Raw genomic sequence first — 21,833 nt, forward strand, 5'->3', positions numbered from 1 at the left:
CCCATAGTTTATCCTTTGCTTATGAATAGTGTTTTTTTCTCCTGGATCCCTGCAAGTTGTTCAGGGACATTACACCGCCACTAATGGAGAAGTCCATTACGTTCGATTATACCATAGTGTATTAGTCTCTGTGTACAATGTTCTCCTGGTTCTGCTCCTCTCGCTCTGCATCACTTCCTGGAGGTTGTTCCAGTCTCCATGGATTCCTCCACTTTATTATTCCTTTTTGCACAATAGTATTCCATCACCAACATATACCACAGTTTGTTCAGCCATTCCCCAATTGATGGGCATCCCCTCGTTTTCCAGTTTTGGGCCACCACAAAGAGCGCAGCTATGAATATTTTTGTACAAGTCTTTGTGTCCATTATCTCTTTGGGGTACAGACCCAGCAGTGCTATGGCTGGGTCAAAGGGCAGACAGTCTATTAGAGCCCTTTGGGCATAGTTCCAAATTGCCCTCCAGAATGGTTGGATCAGTTCACAACTCCACCAGCAATGAATTAATGTCCCTACTTTGCCACATCCCCTCCAGCATTCATTACTTTCCTTTGCTGTTATGTTAGCCAATCTGCTAGGTGTGAGGTGATACCTCAGAGTTGTTTTGGTTTGCATCTCTCTGATTATCAGAGATTTAGAACACTTTTTCATGTGCTTATTAATAGCTTTGATTTCTTTGGCTGAGAATTGCCTGTTCATGTCCCTTGCCCATTTATCAATTGGAGAATGGCTTGATTTTTTTTTTGTACAATTAATTTAGTTCTTTATAAATGTTTTAAATACACCCACAGTGTGGGTGCTTTGGCAATTCCAGTTTTCAATCCTTTCCTTCTGGAATTTTCCTCTTGTTATTTAGTTGTTTTTCAGCCATGTTTCACTCTCTATGATCCCATTTGAACTTTTCTTAGCAGAGGTACTAGAGTGGTTGGCCATTTCCTTTTCCAGCTCATTTGACATATGAGGAAATTGAAGCAAACACAGTGAAGTGACTTGCCCAGGGTCACACAGTTTTGAACTTTGCATGACAGCTTCAGGAGTTCAGGTTTGATGCTCTTTCCACTGCGCCATCTAGTGGCCTCTGCTTCTAGAAATAACCTATGTATAGCTGGCCCTTGAAGGAGAAAAGAATAATTTCTTTGAGAAGTCATCCCTCTGTTTTTAATGTGATTCCTCTTCCTGAATCTCAATGTGTTTGTGTTTTGACATGAAAAAGTTGACCCCAAGAGAGCACTGGGGGAAAAACTTGATTGCGTCCATTGGAGACAGAGGAATGGTCTGCCCTTTTCAGTCCTGGAAGCCCAAAGTCCTTGATAATGATGGGCGCCTGCCTTGGATCTCTTTTTCCTAATTGCCAGTGGAAAAAGCTATCAGTGCTAATAACTCTCCGCTCTGGAATGGATATCTAATAACGGAACGACTGCCTTGAAGGGTTTTCTTTGGAACAACAAGGCAAGGAGATGATTTGGTAAAGATGTTCTCGGTCACCGCGATGGCTTGTTTGGGACTTGGAGGTCCAAATGAATAGATTTGTGTTTTATGGTAGCAGGTAAAATCTGTCTGGAGTTGTTCGGGCATCTCAGCCTCCCTCAATACATTTGTGCCGCCCTCCGTAGCAAACACAAGGTAATTAGAGAGGAGTTTTGTGCGATTAACCTGCAGCTCTGGTGCTTGATAAAAAGTAAATCTAGATGGATTGATCCTGAAGACAAATTCTCATAGTAGCAAAAAAAAAAGTCCTTTACAAGGACTTTGCTCCATTTTGCTTGGTTACTTATTACATTTACAACATCCATTACAATTTTCCCCATGTGACTATCTTTAGTTTTTTGTTTTTTTCTTTATCTCCTTATTTTAGGGGTGTCTAAGCAGTGCATTGTTTCCTTGATTGTTTGAGGGGTGGCAATAGAGTGAGAGTGATCTTTCGTTTTATTTTCTGATATCTAGCGGGACAGAGATGGCTGGCATTCTGTCCTTGATTTAATTGTCTAAAGACTAACTTGCCTAGGGTAAATGAAGCCCCCAAGGTGATGCTTTCAAACAACTTCTGCTGGTGAGAGAAGCTTCTGTGTAGTGACTAGCACATCACTAGCCACTCAGAATCTGAGAGTCCAAAGGGACCTAGCCACCAGTGTTTTTATTTTGGAAACTAAATCCTATTTAAATGCCCAGGGAGGGGGCAGCTGGATGGCTCAGTGGATTGAGAGTCAGACCTAGAGAGGGGAGGTCCTGGGTTCAAATGTGACCTCAGACACTTCCCAGCTGTGTGACCCTGGGTGAGTCACTTGACCCCCATTGCCTAGCCCTTACCACTCTTCTGCCTTGGAGTCAATACATAGTATTAACTCTAAGACTGAAAGTAAGGGTTTAAAAACAAACAAACAAATCAAAATAAATAAATAAATGCCCAGGGAGCTAGATGTTGAAACATCCTGTGGCAAATTCTTCTAAATGTTGAGAAGTGAAGAATCTATGTATCCTTCATACACTCAAAAAGCTCTGAATTTGGGGTCAGGAAATCTTGAGTTTGCTCCTTGCATCCTGCATCTCCCACTGAATGTCCTTTAAAGATAGAGAAATCACTTTATGTCTCAGGGTTTCTTACTCTTATAGATGGTCTTAATAATATTTGCTCTCTTTAACCCTCTGATTGTCTCCAGCATTATTGTGAGAGGAAAAAAAGTGCTTTGTATGTCATTTTTTTAAACCCTTACCTTCCATCTTGGAATCAATACTAGGTATTCCAAGGCAGAAGAGTGGTCAGGGCTAGGCAATGGGGTTCAAGTGACTTGCCCAGGGTCACACAGCTGGGAAGTGTCTGAAGCCAGATTTGAACCCAGGAGCTCCCATCTCTAGGCCTGGCTCTCAAGCCACTGAGCTACCCAGCTGCCCCCTGTATATCATTTTTAAATTCCATACTTCTTCATGTAGGAGGATACATTGCCTTAATGAATCTTTTTTGTCTCCTCCTAGTGTCTAATAGAGTGCTTCATACTTACTTGGATTTTCGTATGAATAACTACTTATAGCATTTTTAAATAGTAGAATTTTAAACTAGGAAAGAACCTTAGAGATTAGGTAGAGTGGAAAGATACTGACAGAAGTCACATGACCCACACATCTGATATTTACTACCTGTGTGACTTTGGATAAACCGCATAAGTACTTGGTCAAGAGGACTCTTCCTCTACAACATGGAGGTGCTGAATTAGCTGAGATCATATCCTGTGAACTAATTTTACAGACAAGAGAGCTGACTTCCGCATGTGACTTGCCCCTAATTGTCAGTCCGTTAATAAAGAGTCAACATAAATTTAGTATCTACTATGCACCAGGCACTGCGCTAAATGCTAGGGACACAGAGATGCAAAAGACCCTCCTTGACCTCAGGTACCACAAAACCTAATGGGGAAGACCACAATTAAATTATTCTTTTAATTAAATTAAATTAAATTAAACAATTAAATATTCCCAAACAGCTATATACAGGATACTTAATGAAAAGAAAAAAGGAGCCAAAATTAAGAGGGATTGTGAAAAGCTTCCTGTAGGAAGTGGGATTTTAGTTGGGAAGCCAGCAAAGCCAGTCCATAGAGATAAAGAGAGAACATTCTAGGTATCAGAGACAATCAAAGCGAATACCCAGAGCCAAGAGATGGGAAGAGTAGTCCAGTATCACTGGACTGAAGTATAGAGAAGGGAAGAGTTGAGAAGAGATTTAGGAAAGAGAAAGTGGAGGTGCCTATTAGAGATGAGCTTTTTGAGGACTTTCCTACCAAAGGCAGAAGAGATCTATCCTTGTTATCAGGGATGGAAAGATCAAGTGAGAGTTATTTGAGGATGTGGAAAATATGGATATGTTTGTACGTAGAGAATGAGCCAGAACACAGGGAGAAATTTTTTTAAAAGTGATAGAGGGGGATGACTCAGGGGGCAATCTAGTCAGGATGGAATGAACCCCAAGATTCCTGATCCCTATCTGATAAGTTTTTTGGCTCCTTAAATGATCTGAGATATAGCGTCAAGTATTACATCAGATATTAATCATAAGATTCTTGCTGTCCTTCTTCCAGAAACAGAGATGGCTCTGTTTTTGTGTTCTTTTGTTTTGTGGTAGATTACATCTCCTAAAAGGATTATCATAACCTTGTATTTGCCTAATGTAAAGATTCAAGTTTTCAGGATAAGAATTCACTATTTGGTAAAAACTATTCGGGAAACTAGAAAGTAGTTTAGCAGAAACTGGGTATAGACCTATATCTAACACCATTTAACGAGATCAAAATGACCAAAATGAACATATGACAGAGATGAGGAGAAAAGGAACACATTACCCATCATATTTATGAATGAGAGAAGTTTTTGAATAAACAAGAGACTAGAACTGCTTTGTAAGATGTAAAATGAATAATTTTTCTTACATTCAATTTTGAAGTTTCTGTAAAATTAAACCAATATGGCCACGATTAGAAGGAAAGCAGAACATTGGAGGAAATTTTTATCTTTTCCTGGATAGAGGTTTCATATCTCAGAACTTTGTCAAATTTATGAGCATATGATTCAGACCTTGCAATATATGCAGGATTTTTACAACATGACATTTCCAATGAGAAAACATGGTTCACATACAGGCATGAAGTTATAACAATTATACAGGTCATGCTGAAAATCTGGAAAATATGTAAACTTTTCTAATTTTTTATATTAAATATAATATTAATATGTGCTTTATCAAAAACGTTGTCTGATGTTAGCAGTAACATTTTTTGCATTGCATTTTTCAATTTTTCAGTTTTTTTCTCTGGAGGTGGTCATTCATAGTTATTCAAACAACTTTGCTGTTTTTGTATATAACATTCTCTTGTTTCTGCTTTTTTCCGTCCTCATTATTTAATGCAAGAGCACATTTTTCTAAAATCAGCCTACTCATCACGATTTTTAAAAATGTCTTTGATATTCTTTATCTTTTGTTCCTCTAGATAAATTTGTTATTTTTTCTAGCTCTTTAAAATAATTAAAATATTTTTGAATAGTTTGGTATGGAACTGAATAGATTAATTTAGGTAGAATTGTCCATGAGCAATTAATATTTCCCAGTTTAACTCTGACTTTATTTGCATGAAAAGTGTTTTGTAATTGTGTTCATGTAGTTCCTAGGTTAAAACAAATAACTTGTAAAGACTTAGAATCTTCAATTCAGTGCCCTACATTGGGCAAGTTCATGGTTCACGAGCCTAGGTCTCTGCCCCAAGTGACATCTGAATGATCAGAACTGACCCTGGCTGGGTGCTAGGTTTGCTTTTCCCCTCATACTTGGTGAAGTGCTCTACAGCCCCCTATGGATAGCATCTCATCCAGATTATTTGTTCATCCCCCTCTATTTCTCAATTCTCTGGCATGATGCCAACAATTCAGAACCTATTTCCCTTCTTTCCCAAACCCCAGTGCCAATTCAGAGCTTTGCAGCACTGGTGCTTCTGTGTTGCAGACCTCATGTAAAAATTAAATTAGTTTTTCTACTAAACATATTATAATTTTTGTGTTTTATTAAAGATTATTAGAAATCAAGGATAAATTAATACAAAATAAGAAAAGCCTAGGGCTGGTAAACCTATTCAATTTCACTTACTACACCGTGAGAGCTGCGTGTTCTTAGAAGCAGAGAGACCAAGTAGGCTGTACAGTCAGCTTAAATACAATTTTTGTTCTTGGCCCCGGTGGGAATTCAGGTGATATTATACGGAATTCTGGGAACTGCCAAGGACTTATGGGGATTGAAATCCAAGGTTCAAATCTCCATTTTTACACTCAAAAGTCTTTTGCTCATGAAGGGCTGTTTCCAAGCTAGTTGTCAAGACCTAAGCAAACTCAACCTGGAGCAAAGGTCTCCATAGCACTGGGAAGAAGGAAAGGAGTCTGGGCTATAGGGACATGTTTTATTATAAGCCTATGCTGGGTGTCCTTGGGTCTGTTTGGGTTGCATTCCTGCCAGTAGTGTTGGAGATGGCAGAGAGGCAGTTAGTGAATTCAGCATCAATGAGCTTGAGAACTTTGGGAGTTTGGGAGTGGTTTTCCCCCCTAACCTTTTCCATTCTTGGTGTCTTACTTAGCCCATGGAAGTAGCTTAAGTTACTTTTTCTTTGGAGCATAATTTCTGTTTTGCAGCAGTTTGAGAAATCATGAGGGTCAGAGTAACTGTCTAGTCTACCAACTTGTTGCTCACACAACCAGTCATCTTTTTATGTATTATCATAAATATATTTATTTATATTATTTTTATTATATTTATTTATATTATTTTTTTAGTTTATTTAGTTTATTTATTTAGTTTATTATATGTTAAATATATTTTTACATGTTATTATAATAAATGTGTATATGTTTATATATGTATTGTATGTGTGTGTCGTTATGGGTGCCATTTCTTTTTCAGAGGGCATCAAGGGAGGTAGGTGGGAGAGAAGGTGGATTTTAATTATTTGGAAAAACTTTTTTTTTTTTTGGTTTAGAAAGGACTCCAAGATTCCTTCTTTAAAAAAGATTTTACCTCTTTGAAGATAGGCACCAGGAAAATGCTCTGTACTGTTTATTGTTAACATCAGTTTGCTACGCTAATAGGGTATCTAGTAATCTTGTTGTTTGGAGCTGCCTTTCTGCTCAGGCCTCCCACCCAGCACTTTAGCTTCTTTGGCACTGAGAATTTTTAGAAATATATTTCTTGCTTAATTTTGTCTTTTCGGAAAAATTGACAGAGGACCCTTCAAACAAGATTAATTCGGGGAGAAAGTATACATGAAACTCTTGGTGGCATTGCTCCGAGGAATGACTGCTTACCATCTGGACTGACAGGGAATAAAGATAGACCAAATTATTAGGTGCTTTTTCCTTGGATAACAAAAAGCCTCCTAAGTTAAGTAAGGGTTTGGCATCCTGAATGACATTAGGATGTAGTTTATCTCATAACTTCCTGAGTAAGGACTACAATAGACTTGGGGTTTTTCCCCCAATTATCACTTCTTTTTGTGGTTCTAAAAGCAGTTTTTTGTAAAACCTTAATTACTTGAATTATGGCTTCATCTTCTTGGATACATACCTTGGGGGTGGGGAGAAGGAAGGAGAAGGCAGTGCTTGGATAAAAAGAACAATGATGCTGTTCAAAAGACTCTTGACTTCACTTCTTTGTCTTGTTTTTCTCATTCTGAATTTCCTAAGTGTGAGGAGCCTGTTCAACTTCTTTCTATATCCTTCTTCCAGACCTATTTCTTGGTGGTACCGATAGTGGTGAGCCTGGTTTTTGAAGGGTTTCCAGCAGAATTTGCGTATTGATAGGTCCCTATCATCAATCCAGAAAGATTGGGGGTGCAGAAGTAGCGATAAAGAATGAGGCTGTTACTTGAGACCAACCTCGCTAATATCCAGACACATCCCCAAAGGCTTAATTTTTTGGGAGGGGGGACCTCAGCAACTCATAATTATCTATTGATTCCATGCTGGATAAAGGGCTGGACATTAAGGAAGGAAGACCCTAATTCAAATAAAATCTTTGACATTTACTAGCTTTGTGATCCTGGACAAGTCACTTAACCTCTTTTTGCCTTAGTTTCCTCCACTATAAAATGAAGATGATAATAGTATCTGTGCCTCACAGGACTGTTGTGAGCATCAAATGGAATAAGGTTTGTAAAGCCCTTAGCTTTCCCACAGAGGTGAAATCATAGATCCTTGAAGTACTGAAGCCTCTAATTTATAATGTAACATCAGGCACACAGTAGGTACTAAATAAACATTCAGAGATCAGACAATAGTGTTCATACACAAGCTGGACGTACCAAGTACAAGATAATTCTGACAGAATGTCATTTGAGTTGAGCTTCCTATCTAGACATGCCAGCTATTCCTCTGGCATATGCAGTCCTTTCCTGGGAATATTCTTAAAGATCTACCAAGAAAATATGGCAGTGAAAAGAGAACTGAATGTGAAGTCAGTGGACTTCTGTTCAAACAGAGGGGAAGGCTTGTGGGGAAGTTGGCCCTTTGGGATGGCCAGGGCTTCTAAGAGGCCGAGATAAGGAGAGAATCCATTCTATCCCTGAGGAACGGTTGCTCCTGAAGCACAGATAAACTATATGGAATGTAGACTCTGAGGAATAGAAAGAAAGCCAGTCAAAAAGCATTTTTAAGCACTTGCCTAGAGTATAGATAATGCTAGAAGGAATCATGTAGAATAAGACTGCAAAGGTAAGTGGGAACATGTGGTGAATGACTTTAAATGGCAGAAGTGATTATATTTCATCTTAAAGGTGATAGGGAGCCACTGAAATAGATTGAGGAGGGGATTCAGATGTTTAAACCTGAGCTGTAGTCCTTAACAGTTTTTCTCTTCATCTCTGAAATTTCTTTCAGTGAAACTTAAATTCTCTTTTTTCTTTACAGTATAACTATAGAATAACTGATTAGGTGTTCTTCATATACCTTTCTGTACAATGAGGAAACTGTCCTATTATCTTTCACCTTTCCCTCTTTCAGATGAAATCATTTCCATTTCCTAGTTCCTTTTTTCAAACATAGTTATTTCAGCTACTCTTCTCTGTACTTTCTCCAATTTTTCCACATCTTTAAATTAAAAAGAAATTACTCCAAAGTATTTAGGACTTTAATAGATGTTTGAACAATGTTAAATATAGTGGGAGGATTAATTCCTGGTTTTCAAAGCTAATATGCCTTTTGTTCAATCTTAAGAGTTACAAGCTACTTTTTCAAATGATTACATTGTGTGGTACTTTCATGTTTCATTTCTGTTTTTGGTAAATCATTTAACACTTTGGTCCTCATTTTTCCTCAACTGTAAAATGAAGAGTTTAGATGGAAGAAGGTTTCTTTCTGTTTTCCGTACTTAATGTTGTCCTTCGTTAAACTTTTATCCTTGGATCTTTTTCAGTTGTAGGTGTGACATCAATTTTTATAATACATTTGTATGTTATACTCTTTTGTCTGGGCTACTTTGCAGTTTGGATTGAGATACTCTTTTTCTTTTCCTTTGAGGTATCTGTATGTGCTATGATTTCATCAGTCATACTTGTCCACTATGTGGAAGTTGGTTTTGAATCTGGAGATTTGGGCAGGCTCTTGCTCTAATGTAGAAATATTTCATTATTCCCAAATCTTTATTCATCTTTTAAGATGTTAGAGTTGTGTTTAAGAAAATTTAATTTAAGCAAACTTCATAAAATTCAATCAAACTCTGCCAGTTTTTAAATGTCTGCTAGGGTTCCAAGTTATGAAAACACTATGAAAAATCATCCTAACCTCTAACACTTTGAAAGTCATCACCCACCTAGTATGAGCCAAACACTACTAAGTTCTGGAGACAAAAAAATAAAAATTAGATAGTCCCTCTCCCAAGGAGGTCACATTCTAATAAAGAGAGATGATATATGCTGCAAGTCAAAACAAGAAGACTCAATGGTCCTTCAAGTACAGTGATAAGGGGACAGCTAGATGGCTCAGTGGATTGAATGTCAAGCCCAGAAACAGGACATACTGGGTTCAAACATGACCTCAGACACTTCCTAGCTGTGTGACCCTGGGCAAGTCACTTAACCCCATTGCTAGCCCTTACTGCTCTTCTGCCTTAGAACCAATGCACAGTATTGATTCTAAAATGGAAGGTAAGGGTTTTTAAAAAAAATATAGTGACAAAACATGGGAATGCATGTTTAATGTAATTTCCATTCCTAAAATCATGTTCTGTTCTGATATTGAACCATTTGACAGTGCCAAGAACTCTGGAGGTGAAAGTTCTCTTTTCTGTGTCTTTGTTCGTTGTGGTTACTTAGAGGTGGGTTCTGCGATGCACTGCAGACAGTTTCCAGGACCATCTCTATGAGTTCTGCTTCCTAGATGCTGGCTCTTGAGAGCACACTGGCCCATAGTTAGTGTGTTTGTTGTGGGTAGAGGAAGGATACGGGGCCACAGCTCTTAGGCTTGTTTATGGGACAATGGGTCTCTATAGGTTGCCTCCCTTAGGGATGACTGTCAGGGTCAGACTGGAAGCAAACTCTGAGGCCATATTATACTCAGGACCCTTGGGCTCACATATTGTTTGAGGAGGGCATTTCCTGTTTTCTCCAATGTGGTTTGAAGGGAGGTTGTGGTTAAGAAAGTGGCTGTGGTTTGATCCACCTGTAAAATCTTATTCACTGTCTTTCCTTCAGGGTCATCTTACTTCTCTATCCAAACAAATGTTAACATAAATGTTGGTATAATTATAAATCTTAGTAATGGTACTTTGATGTCCAGGAGTGACCTACGGGACTGTCTTCCATTCATGTGCATATAATTGTTGCCTAAATATTGGACTTGATGACCTTGTGCTTGCCATTTCTAGTAATCCCTAAACAGCCAATCCAAAGGTTTGTCCCATGGAGGTGCTTGTTAGTGGTCTTGGAAGATCAGTTTTCAAGACAATCCATGTATTGTTCTAGCCTCATGTCAATCTGTTGTCATCATGGCTATGTGACCCATTTAACATTTCTTTACATCATAAACTAAGACCAATAAATGTGGCAGCACTGGCCATCTGTAGCACTCTTTGTACACTCTGGATGAATACTGTCAACAAGAGCAAGACAAAACGACATGTGGAGCAGTCACTAGCATTCCAGAGAAAAGGGTGGGAGTAGCCCATAAGCTGACACTGAGAGTACAACTCCCTGTGGATGATCTACAGGAAAGTGTACCTCATAAGCAGTGATAATTACATCTGGGGCTTAAAATGGGAGTGCCAGTTAATTGGAGGTTTTTGATGATTAATTAGACTAGGCAACTGACTTCTTGCCAACAGAAATATAGAGCATTTGAATGGGAAAAAGAGTGCTAGCAAGAGTTCATAGTTTGGTGTTTGGTGTGCTGCCTTGGTTCATTGAAGTGTTGGTGATTGGCAGTATTGTATGAGTTTTTGCATTTTCCTTGGGGCTCTTCTCCCTCTGATCCACTTGGTGAACCAACATGCCAGTGCTCATTGTCAGCAGATCCAAAATGAATCTCAAGAAATGTAAATCAATACTCACCCCCTAGTTGATATTTAGTAACTCCCCTTTTAGTGTCACCGCCATATCCTTCCAGGAGAGGTTGCCTAAGGAATTCAAAAGAGAGACTGAACATTTAGAGGGCTAGCGCAGGAAATGTCCAAATAACAAGAAAAAAAATCAGGAAATATTTTGAAGAGTTGCTTTTACATTCTTTAGAGAAAGGGTGATCTTTAAATGGAAAGGGTCACTCATTAAATTCCTAAAAGACATCGTGTTGGACTCCAATCAGTCTTTTTCTTCCTAAACTCAAGGTTGAATGCCATTGGCTTTTACAGGTAATAAGAAGAAGCAGTGATGAAGAAAAGCTCCTCTGCCTGGTCCGCCAGCGGGCAGGCCACCACTGCCAGACAGCTGTCATTGTCATCCTCATCTTGGCTTGGGAGGGAATTCCTCATCTCTTGGCTGACACATTATATCAAGAGCTGACCCAGAGTCTCAACAAATATGGCTGTCCAACCACCCGACGGTGTGCACTTAATGAAGAGTAAGTGATATCTGTGGGCTTTATTTGAGGGATCCAGTGATAATTCATGCAACTTACTGAGCAATCTGGGTATCTATTTCATATTTAAACAATAACTATTTCTGTTGAACTGTAGAATATTGACCAATATTCCAGGAGATGTTTTGTTGTCACAGGTCATTAATGGAGAGAAGCAAAACATTGTGCTCCTTAGGGCTGATTTTCTACAGGAATATAAACAAAGCTCTGTGCATGTCAGAATGGTATTTGAGAACACTCAACTGCATTCCAGTTCTTTTTGGAAGGGCTTTAGTTTCATGCCATTTTTTCTGAGTGGGTGAAGATCTTTCCAGAATTCTTTCTTTTTTCATTCTTTCTGAGTTTTGTTCTTTAACTTCTGTGGAGTTGAGGATTGTTTACAGGAATAGGAATAAAGGGAAAGAAAATGGGGGACTGTGTTTTACATACACACACACACACATATGTGTATATAAAAATCCCACAGGATTTTCAGAGTGTGTATATATGTACACTCACGTGTGTGTGTGTGTGTGTGTGTGTGTGTGTGTGTGTATACATACTCTACAAATCTTACATATATATGCATGTATATTCATAGGCGTATGTATATATCTGAATATTCCATCTACAAATCTTATGGGGTTTTATCAATACTAGTAGTAATAGTTGGTGATTATTGTTTGTTTGTTTTAACCCTTACCTTCTGTCTTGGAGTCAATACTGTGTATTGGCTCCAAGGCAGAAGAGTGGTAAGGGCTAAGCAATGGGGGTCAAGTGACTTGCCCAGGGTCACACAGCTAGGAAGTATTTGAGGCCAGATGGGTGATTATTGTTTTACTCTTTTGAGTGATACTCATTTTCTAGACTAGAATGTTTTTTACACACACCCAGAGCCATGTATATGGGTTTTCACTCAAATAAACCTAATAGTACTTTTGTAGTTTAGTAGTTTGACAGGCCATCAGTCTTACTTTGCTGGTAATAGTGATGGTGTAGACAGACATTGTACAGAATTCCTAGATATACACATCATACTATGGCTCGGTATCACTGACCAGAGGCTGCTTAGCTTCATGAAAGCTGCTGCTTCTGTGATATTGCTTTGATAACTGAGCCTGGAGGCCATGGGTAAGTTTAGCATCTCAAGACTGAATTTGCATTCAGTTCTTTGTAACAGTCCTTTGAGGAGTAGCTAGATAGCACAATGAATAGAGTGCCAGGCAAGCAGAAGATAAAGGCTTAAAAAAAATTGTTTCATGAAAACTGATTTAAATCTGAAGTTTGAAAACCATTAAAAGGCATTGGATAAAGTGAAATGGCCCCACACCCCAGATGTCTGTTAAGCTGGACATTTAGTCTCATTTCCAGAGGTTATCTACATACAGATCCTTAAGTGAGTTGAAAGACAGACAGACAGACAGACAGACAGACAGACAGACAGGCAGAGACATTCTCGAATTGGGATGTGTTACTGAGGAGAAACCACCTAGTGGGGAAGGAGAGGCTTTAGCTTCAGTCTTGGCCAACTTTCCTCTCCAATCCCTTTGACTGGAAAAGGACTTTCTAGCTTCAAAGGGTCTAGAGGAGTTGTGAGTTAACCCTTTGCCAAGTGTGGCCTCAAAACTTCATCCCACTTTCCTCTTACGATGTACTCAAGAAGAGACTGTCAGACATTTGGGGGAATGTTTAGTACCATTTGTTCAACTTGTATCACCTGAGTAAATACTCCTTTGAAAAAACCATTTACAGCTGATGACTCAATGCTTCCTAAGTAATAATCTTCTGGGAACCACACCAATGGGCATTAAATATGGTGGCATCAGAGCCCCTCTGACTCCCATAGGACCCCTAGAATCTTGAGAGGGGACCAGACTCATCCATGGGAATGGGAGTTAGGATAAAGATCCTCAAAATGCTGATGGGTTGCCCATACTTTATTCTTGGCCCACATTTGACTGATACTGTCTTGGACTCACAGAGAATGCCAGCTCTGTTCAGTGTTTAGAGAGACTCATCTTTAGAATGTTGGCATCCACCAGATTCAATTTGTGGGCATAGCCATCAGTGAAGATACCTGTCTGAGGTGTAACAGAATTGGTTTGTGCATGTTGTAGTGAGCCCTCAAGCTCGTTAAATCTTTGAACCCTGGAGTCATCTTCTCAGATATTGTTCTGAGTAAAATGTACTCTTGCCATGTTATCAAATGATAAGATGAAAAATTCTCTTCTCTTCCAGCTACCGTTAATGATAGTGGAAAGTCCTTTAAATCAAGGGCAGGTCTGTGATAATTGCTCTCAGAGCATGTTGTGGGTGCCTGGAAAAGAGATTATTTAAGCGCTCCTATATAATGTGCAGGCAGCTTTGGCCACAGATTTCTCAGCTCAATTTTTATATTTTTCTAGCCTGCTTCCTCTTGTGCTTGATCTATTTCTTTTTCAACACATTCACTCTTTTCAACTACATTTTTAATAGTGCTTTTAAGTGTTCAATACTTATTCTAGGAGTTTTTATTAAACAATAATAAATAATTTCCTAGATCTCATTTCCTTCATCTTCCCTTTTGAATCCTCTTTAAAAGCAGTTTGACTTTTTATCTCACCCTCTTATCTTCTGATGAAAGATTCTAATTTTTTGCTGAATTAATTTTGGAAGTTCAGTAGGTTTCTACTTCCCTTCTCTTATGAGCAACAATTCAAATATTTTACTATTACTTCCTATGGAAATTTAAACATCTGCTTTTCAACTTTCTAAATACATTCTCCTCCCGTACTCTTATCTTCCAAAGCTTCCATTTCTTCATTTCAGTGGAAACCAGTCAAGGCAGAGAAAAAATGAGACCTCTGTTCGGTTTTGAGTTTTTGTTGTTGACTTTCTTTTTAAAGCTTACTTTTCATGCTATTTCCTTCTTACTGGGATCACTCATTTTATTCCATCTCCAAATCTAATTCTCTTTCAGTTTTTCCCAAACTTCTATTCTTGTTTTCTTTCTTTTCCCCTCAATGGCTCTAACTTGTTTAAAATTTTTATCTCCACAACTTGAAAGAAATGGCTTGAGTCTTTCATAAAAAGGAAAAGCTTGATATATAATTGACTTTTTTTGATATACGGAGACATAACCCTAGTTTCCTTTTGCTTCCTATATTTTCTTCCTTTCTTTTTTTCCTCCCAACATCCCAAAAGACAGCATGGACATCACGAGATACACAATATCAAAATCATATTGATGATATACTTTGTAACCAAAGATAGAGGAGATCTATACAGTCAGGTAAAACAAGACCTGGAGTTGACTGTAGCTCAGATCATAGGTTTCCTAAGCATCACAGAAGGTCATGTGAGAGACAAGACATATTCATACAAATTGTATTTTTTCATGTTTCCACCCTTCAGTTCATTCTTTGGAGGTAACATCCGCAATTTTTTCTCCAAGTATTAACTCTGTAGCCGTCTATGATGTTCTCTTGGTCCTATTCATTTTGCTCTTCAATATTCTGTGTGGTTCTTTCTAAGTTCTATTAAAATCAATGAGCTCGTCCTTCATGATGGTACAGTAGCATCCATCACAATCACGTACCACAATTTATTTAGCCATTCACCAGTTGATGGGCAGCCCTATCTTCTATATTTTCAAAGCATGTATCTTACCTTCCAGAGACACTTACTATTTTTGCTTTGCCCTGTTTCCAGTAGGCCTATTGTTCTTTCCATTCTTGAAGTGAGAAGCCACATTGTTCTGTTATTTTTGAAGATACTAGAACAGCCTTTCCTATTGTTTCCTCATACTGTTCTTTTTGTTCTTGGCAAACTCATAATAACTCCTAATGTCTATAATGCTTACTAATTATCCTCATGTCTTAAAATGAGATTCACTGGACCAGATTCGCTTTCCTACTTCCTTACTCCATATTACTTTCTTCCTGGTAGAATGGAAGCATCTTGTCATACATAGGTTCTAATATTTAGGAATATAGGAAATGATGCCTTTGGGGCTCTTTTTGGTCATTCTGACAGTTCTTTTTAAACAGCAGCTTAAGATTTATCATTTTCTTGCTTCCATTAGCTCCTTTCTTGTATTTTTAATATTGATTTTTAAACTTCAAATCTGTGTAGGCTCCTTAAACATTGCCATATTTATTGTCAGCACCAATTTGGAACTATAGAAATGCTGATTGTGGTGAGTGGTATGGACTTCAAGCTATTGATAATGACATTGAGTTTTCAACACAGATTTTTCAGGGATGAAAATTTCTATTCTCTTTCTCTTTTCCATTTTCTCCCTTCCTTTCTCCTAACTTAGGTTTTCTCTCCTGAGCTTTTTTCATCTCTATATTTCACCTAAAAGCAGGGTAGGTAGAACTGGTGCTAATGAGTTCCTGACTGAGGCTTTGGGCGCATTTTCTATGAGACTGAAGTGATTTAGGTTCACTCCTTGTTTTCTTCATGTTTCACTCATTTATTTCCCTAAATATTTAAAGAAATCAGACATTTCTGTGTATGTCTATAAGTTTTGTCTTTTTTTAAACCCTTACCTTCCATCTTGGAGTCAATACTGCATATTGACTCCAAGGCAGAAGAGTGGTAAGGGCTAGGCAATGGGGGTCAAGTGACTTACCCAGGGTCACACAGCTGGGAAGTGTCTGAGGCCACATTTGAACCTAGGACCTCCCATCTCTAGGCTTGGCTCTCAATCCACTGAGCTACCCAGCTGCCTCCTATGTCTATAAGTTTAGATGATGCCTTTGGTCTTGAAAAATTCCAATTTAAATGCCACAACTAGACAGTTGGCATATTCTGATCTTTCTTTTAATGGGTGAGTACAAGTCCACAGTGGTATCTGTTATGGGGATAGTGTTAGACAAAAATCAAGTGGACTTTTCTTCACTAGATAATGATCTTTTGGATGTTAAAGGCTTCCCCTAGTCCCTATAGCCTCTTACTTTTACCAACTACAAAATTTCTCATTTTCATTACATGAATTTCAAAGTCTTGCTTTCTTTGCAAAACTGGGTTGGAACTAGCAGGGGTTGGACTGGCATACTCCTGCCTTTGATTAGAGCGTGCATGTGTTATGACTTCCCGAAGGTAGTCATTTTCTCTGGACCAATGTGTCTACAGTTATGTTGGTATATATAATTTCCTGACTAAAGCAACAAGACACCCAGAAGGAGAATCAGGAGGCAGCATGTACCAGGATTCTCAAACTACTGCCACTAACTCCCCTTAGAAATAATAAGTACAACCTCCCCTTAGAAATAATGATGATAGCCTGGCAAAGGATCATTAAACACATATGTGCATACATATAGGCATCCTTCCATTGAAAGAGAATTGCCACCTTCCAGAGACAACCTGTTCAGTATTTTAAAACAAAAGTTGTTGATAGCCTAAGACCCAGAGTCTTGAAAAAAGGTAGCATCCTTTCTTCCTCCCTCCCTCCCTCCCTCCCTCCCTCCCTCCGTTCCTTCCTTCCTTCCTTCCTTCCTTCCTTCCTTCCTTCCTTCCTTCCTTCCTTCCTTCCTTCCTTCCTAACTGTGGCTCTACTTCTAGCCTATCCCACACAGCCATCATCAAGGGACAGAACCTCAAGAAGAAGGGGCCCACTGTCTTTGTCATCACTGCCAACATCTGAGTACCAACCTATGGAGGTAATCTCAGAGCCTGGAACAGTCTGAGTTTCAGACACTGGCCCGCTTCCAATCCTTCCCTGGAAACTCACTTAGTGATCATCTAGAGAATTTAGCCTTATGGAAACGAAGCTCACAACTGCCTCTGAAACCCCCTATCTCTTAAGCAGGGACATCTACTGAAGACCTAGAAAAGAAAGCTTTTGCCCATCAAAGCCTATGGCATTGTTACTCAGTTCAAAATAAAAAAATGGATATGGTTTTTTCCATGGAAATGACACCAAAGGTAACATTCCCATCTGCTTTGTCATATGCCCTAAGGACTTTGCCATCTAACTTGTGGCTGAAACATTCCATGTGTGTTGTTACTCCCTACGCAGATGTAGGCTTATTGAGAGCAGACTGCCTGTTTTTCTTTTTGTACCATCAGTACTTAGGACAGTGACTTGTACATAAATATCCCTTTAAAATGCTTTTCCATTCATTCATTCTAGAGTTTTTTCTCTTCAGTTCCAACTCACTTTTCATTGATGCCATTTTACCTTGCCAATTATAATCTAGTTTCATGGGCTACTCTGTTCATCATATCCCTGTCACAATCAGAGATCACAGATTCAAAAATAGGCTCCGCCCATTCTTACCACCTTTATGACATTCGGCAATCAATTTTGTTTCTCTAACCCTGAGTTTATTTGTAAAATGAAGGATTTGGGCCACATGGTCTTCCAAGGCAAGCCTACTTATTCTTTTTGTGCCATTGACTTCTTTTGCAGTTTGGTAAATCTTCTGTCTGGACCCTTCTCAAAAGTCATGTTTTTTAGTCATTGAAGGAATGCTGAATTGCAATAAGAAGTTATAAGATTGTTCTCCTTGTAGACCCTCTGAAGTCTCCCTTTTCTCAAGTTTCTCCTAGTTCTAAACCCATAATCCTACTAATATGTGAAAGTCCAGAGCTAAAAATGCCATGAACTCTGATTAGTTCAACTTAATTCTCTTGAATTAAACTTCTGAGTACATGGGCGAGGTCACAACCCTAGAACCCTTTCTGGGCTCCATAGTAACAAGGAAGGCTGGTTTTGGAGTCAGGAGGACCTGGGTCAGAATATTGACTCTGCTAATAAATGAGCTTCGACATCTTATTTAACCTCTTTTGCCCCTGTTTCCTCATCTGTAAAACGAATACATTAGGTTGGATGACTTCTATCCCATCCAGCTCTAAATTCTTTGATCCTAATATTTTGGTTCTTCAATTTGGTGGGAATGGAGGAGACTTCCTTCTTATTAAGTTCCTTTAAAGCCTTGGATGTTAAGTTTTCATTTATCCTTTTGGAAGCAAATGGGCTTCTTACTAGAGCCTTCTCTTGTATTAGTCAGACTCTGTCTTCCTCTGACTGCCCTTCCAAGCATCTAGAGTCTCCTTTGCCAGACTTGCTACAAAAACAAATCTTCCTACTTCTTTTTCTCTCTTTCTTATCTTTTCCTCCCTCCCTAGGAACATCACCTTTTCCATCCATTTAAAGTTAGAGGCAGGAAAGAGGGAGGAAGAGTTGTATCCTCTGCTAATCACCAAATAAGCCATTTTCACATTCTACATGTGAAATCTTCAGTCCATCTCCTCCTTCAGAGTTGGAATAAACTGTTTAAAGGCTACACACCCTTAAACTTCCTCCATTTCCTCCCGTATTTTACTGTGGTACATACAAATAATCAGTCTCTATGGAAACCTTCTTATGTAGTTGAGCAGGTTTTTTCTTCAGGGATGCCTGGCTTTTTCCAGATGAGGACTAATTGTCTAAAGATGTCTCAAAGCCTCTTAAGCCTGCTAGCTCAGAATAAGCCTGTTTATAAACCAAAAACTTTGACTAGTCAACTAACATTCTTAACAGAGTTATTACTACACTTCATTTAACGTTTTTTAGTTACTCATGGAGGCCTTATAGTTAAAGATTACCTCTGTTTAGTCAATGAACATGTGTTGGAGAAATACACCTTGAATGGAAGGATCTTTGTGCTATCAGTGGAAGGAGCTAGAAGTTAGGTTTGCTTTTGTTTTTAATCTTGAAAACACCTTAATTTTGGAAAGTTCTCAATAATAGGTTTAAATTTCAGAATATTCAGACACTTAAGTTTTTAGTTTATTAATCTAATTCATTTCAGAGGAGTTAGAAAATTTAAGTATCTCTTATAAATCATGCTCTTAGTCCTCAGTGGTTGTATAGATCACACACTGACTCTTACCTGAAGAAGTGCCTGGCTTTAACAGCTTATTACATTGTAATTACCCATCTTGTAGTCGTACCTGTGCTTGCCAAGGCATGGATCCAGAGACCTGTGGTGCATCCTTTTCCTTTGGATGCTCTTGGAGTATGTATTTCAATGGCTGCAAATTTGCAAGAAGCAAGAACCCCAGAAGATTCCGACTAATTGCAGATGATCCCAAAGAAGTAAGTTCCTTCTCTCAATGTTATTCAGGAGGTTGCTTTCATTATCTGAGATTAAATTACTTATTTAAGTTAGCATCACAAAACCATGGAAATTTGGATCAAAAATTATGTAACTCTACTGTCTTCTTGGGTTGGTTTTTTTTTTTGTCTCTCTTCCCTGTGCATATTCAGTTTGCAGTTCCCAAAATGTTGTCTTGATGAAATAAAAATGAGAAAATTCCCATTCTCCAGAGCAGCAAATTAACCAAATTGTTTAGCCTGGCTTGCTTATTTTCACTGACCCAATTAGTTTTCCCACATCTTAACTGATCATAATAGCTGCATGTCCATGATGAAATGGGCATGAACCTAAGAAAGTATAAAATAGAAAAGAATGAGAAATATGGATTTTTTTTAAGAAATGGAGAGTCAGAAAGAAAGAATTGAGTTATTTATATATCTGCTTAACATAGTATAAACTCCAATCCCCATGGATCATATAATATATGATATATAAAATATAGAGAGAAATGGAAGGTAGCCCCTGAGTAAATAGATCCTTTTTTATAATACATAAGGACTTGGTAAAATCTATACTTCTATCTAGATAGAATTTCATTTTATCCTCACATACTCAATATTTTGGGGCACTTCTGTTGGACTGACAACTCCATGTACAATATTTGATGGCCACTTGGTTTATTAAAGTGCAGGCTTGAAGCATCTCCACATTAAATGATGCATTGGGGATATCTAACTCTGCTGCCAAGAACTGGACCAATGAGCAGGCAGAGTGTGCTTTCAAGGTGTCTAAAAAAGCTCCTGTTATATCCAGAGGTTACTATTTTTTGAATGAATGAAAATTCATCCATAATTGAAGTATCTCTGAGTACACAGGTACAGATTTTTAAAATGTAGATCCTAGATCCTTAGAATTTTGGAGCAGGAAAAAACCTTAGAGACCATCTAAATCCAATGACTTTTTTTTACAGATAGACTAGGTTCCACACTGAATTAGTGGCAAGATTTCATGCCTCTTTGTCCAGTATTTTTGTCACACTCCTTTTTTCAGACATTTCCCCATAAAAGTAGTATCCCCTGGCACAAATTTACCTTCTTTTCACTTCCAACATAAATCCAGGTAGCAAAATGAAACTGCTAACATACTCCCTCAGGGATATGGGAGCTATAAGCAGCAAATGTAAGTCATGAAATGCCCAAGATGCAATTTACCCCCACGGAACAGTGCAGGTGAGTTATGGTTTGACTACATTATTGGCAACAGAATTGTTTCTACGTTACTAGGATATTCAAGACCTAAAGTCAGTATTTCTAATACTATTTATAGCTCCCAAAGCATTGAATTGAGGATCATCCAAAGGTAACACAGAGGTAGACAGTAGATGAGAAGATGGAACCCATGGCAAGTTAGTCATTGTGCAACAGAAGCAGCAGAAAAGCTATCAACAAAGAAGTGTATGATGAACTGGTCAAATAGCAAGAGCGTAACTAATGGGTGTAGGATAGCTCTCTGTTTACAGTGGCATCCCCACAGTGTCAAAGACCAATGACAACCTATTGGACTGACTCCCTATGGCAAATTTGAAGGAATTGCTCTGGATGGGTTTCAATCTGCACTCTTTGAGGGACTTTGCATATTGATGAGATCATAGAACAATTGGAGGATTATGGTGTGATATCATTTCAAGTCAAGTATGTGAGGTATTTTTCTGGGTGCAATTGCCAGAGAAAGAAAATAGTCTCTACCTTCAAGGAGCTTACACTCTAGAGGAGGAAACCATGACCCACAGATAAGTCAAAACAATGTATCTACAAAATAAATAAAAATAATTACAGGGTCAGGAGAGTACAGTAACAATTGAGGGAATCCAGAAAGGCCTTGATTACCCAGAAATATCCAAGAAGGCTGCCATGCTGCCCAACAGAGTACGCCACTGTCAGAGAAGGAATACCAGATTGGTCAGATTTCATGGGCTTACTTAGAATGGCATTTATGTTTAACTATGTGAAGTGATTGGCTTTCCTTAAATTATGTCGGGAAATGCTTCTGTGGCCCGAAACATGAGCTTTTCTACATTGGTTATCTTAGCTTCTTTTCAGCAGTCACTCTCATGGTTTGTAAAGAACCACCTAGGAATGCCTCTGTATTCACTGTTTTTGTCATCTTACCTTCATGGCTCTGAAAATAGGGTTAC

At 38.5% G+C, this 21,833-nt stretch overlaps 1 protein-coding gene across 1 annotated transcript in view; it reads left to right on the plus strand.

The window, feature by feature from the left end:
- Positions 1-21,833, plus strand: part of TET1 (tet methylcytosine dioxygenase 1) — a 183,968-nt gene that overhangs the window by 130,195 nt on the left and 31,940 nt on the right. Inside the window, exons 7-8 of the mRNA XM_001368924.4 lie at positions 11,362-11,570; positions 19,488-19,638. Coding sequence (XP_001368961.3) covers positions 11,362-11,570; positions 19,488-19,638 — 360 coding nt within the window. The remainder of the gene's footprint in view (positions 1-11,361; positions 11,571-19,487; positions 19,639-21,833) is intronic.

This window comes from Monodelphis domestica, chromosome 1, assembly GCF_027887165.1.
Source record: "Monodelphis domestica isolate mMonDom1 chromosome 1, mMonDom1.pri, whole genome shotgun sequence".
Taxonomy (NCBI): domain Eukaryota; kingdom Metazoa; phylum Chordata; class Mammalia; order Didelphimorphia; family Didelphidae; genus Monodelphis; species Monodelphis domestica.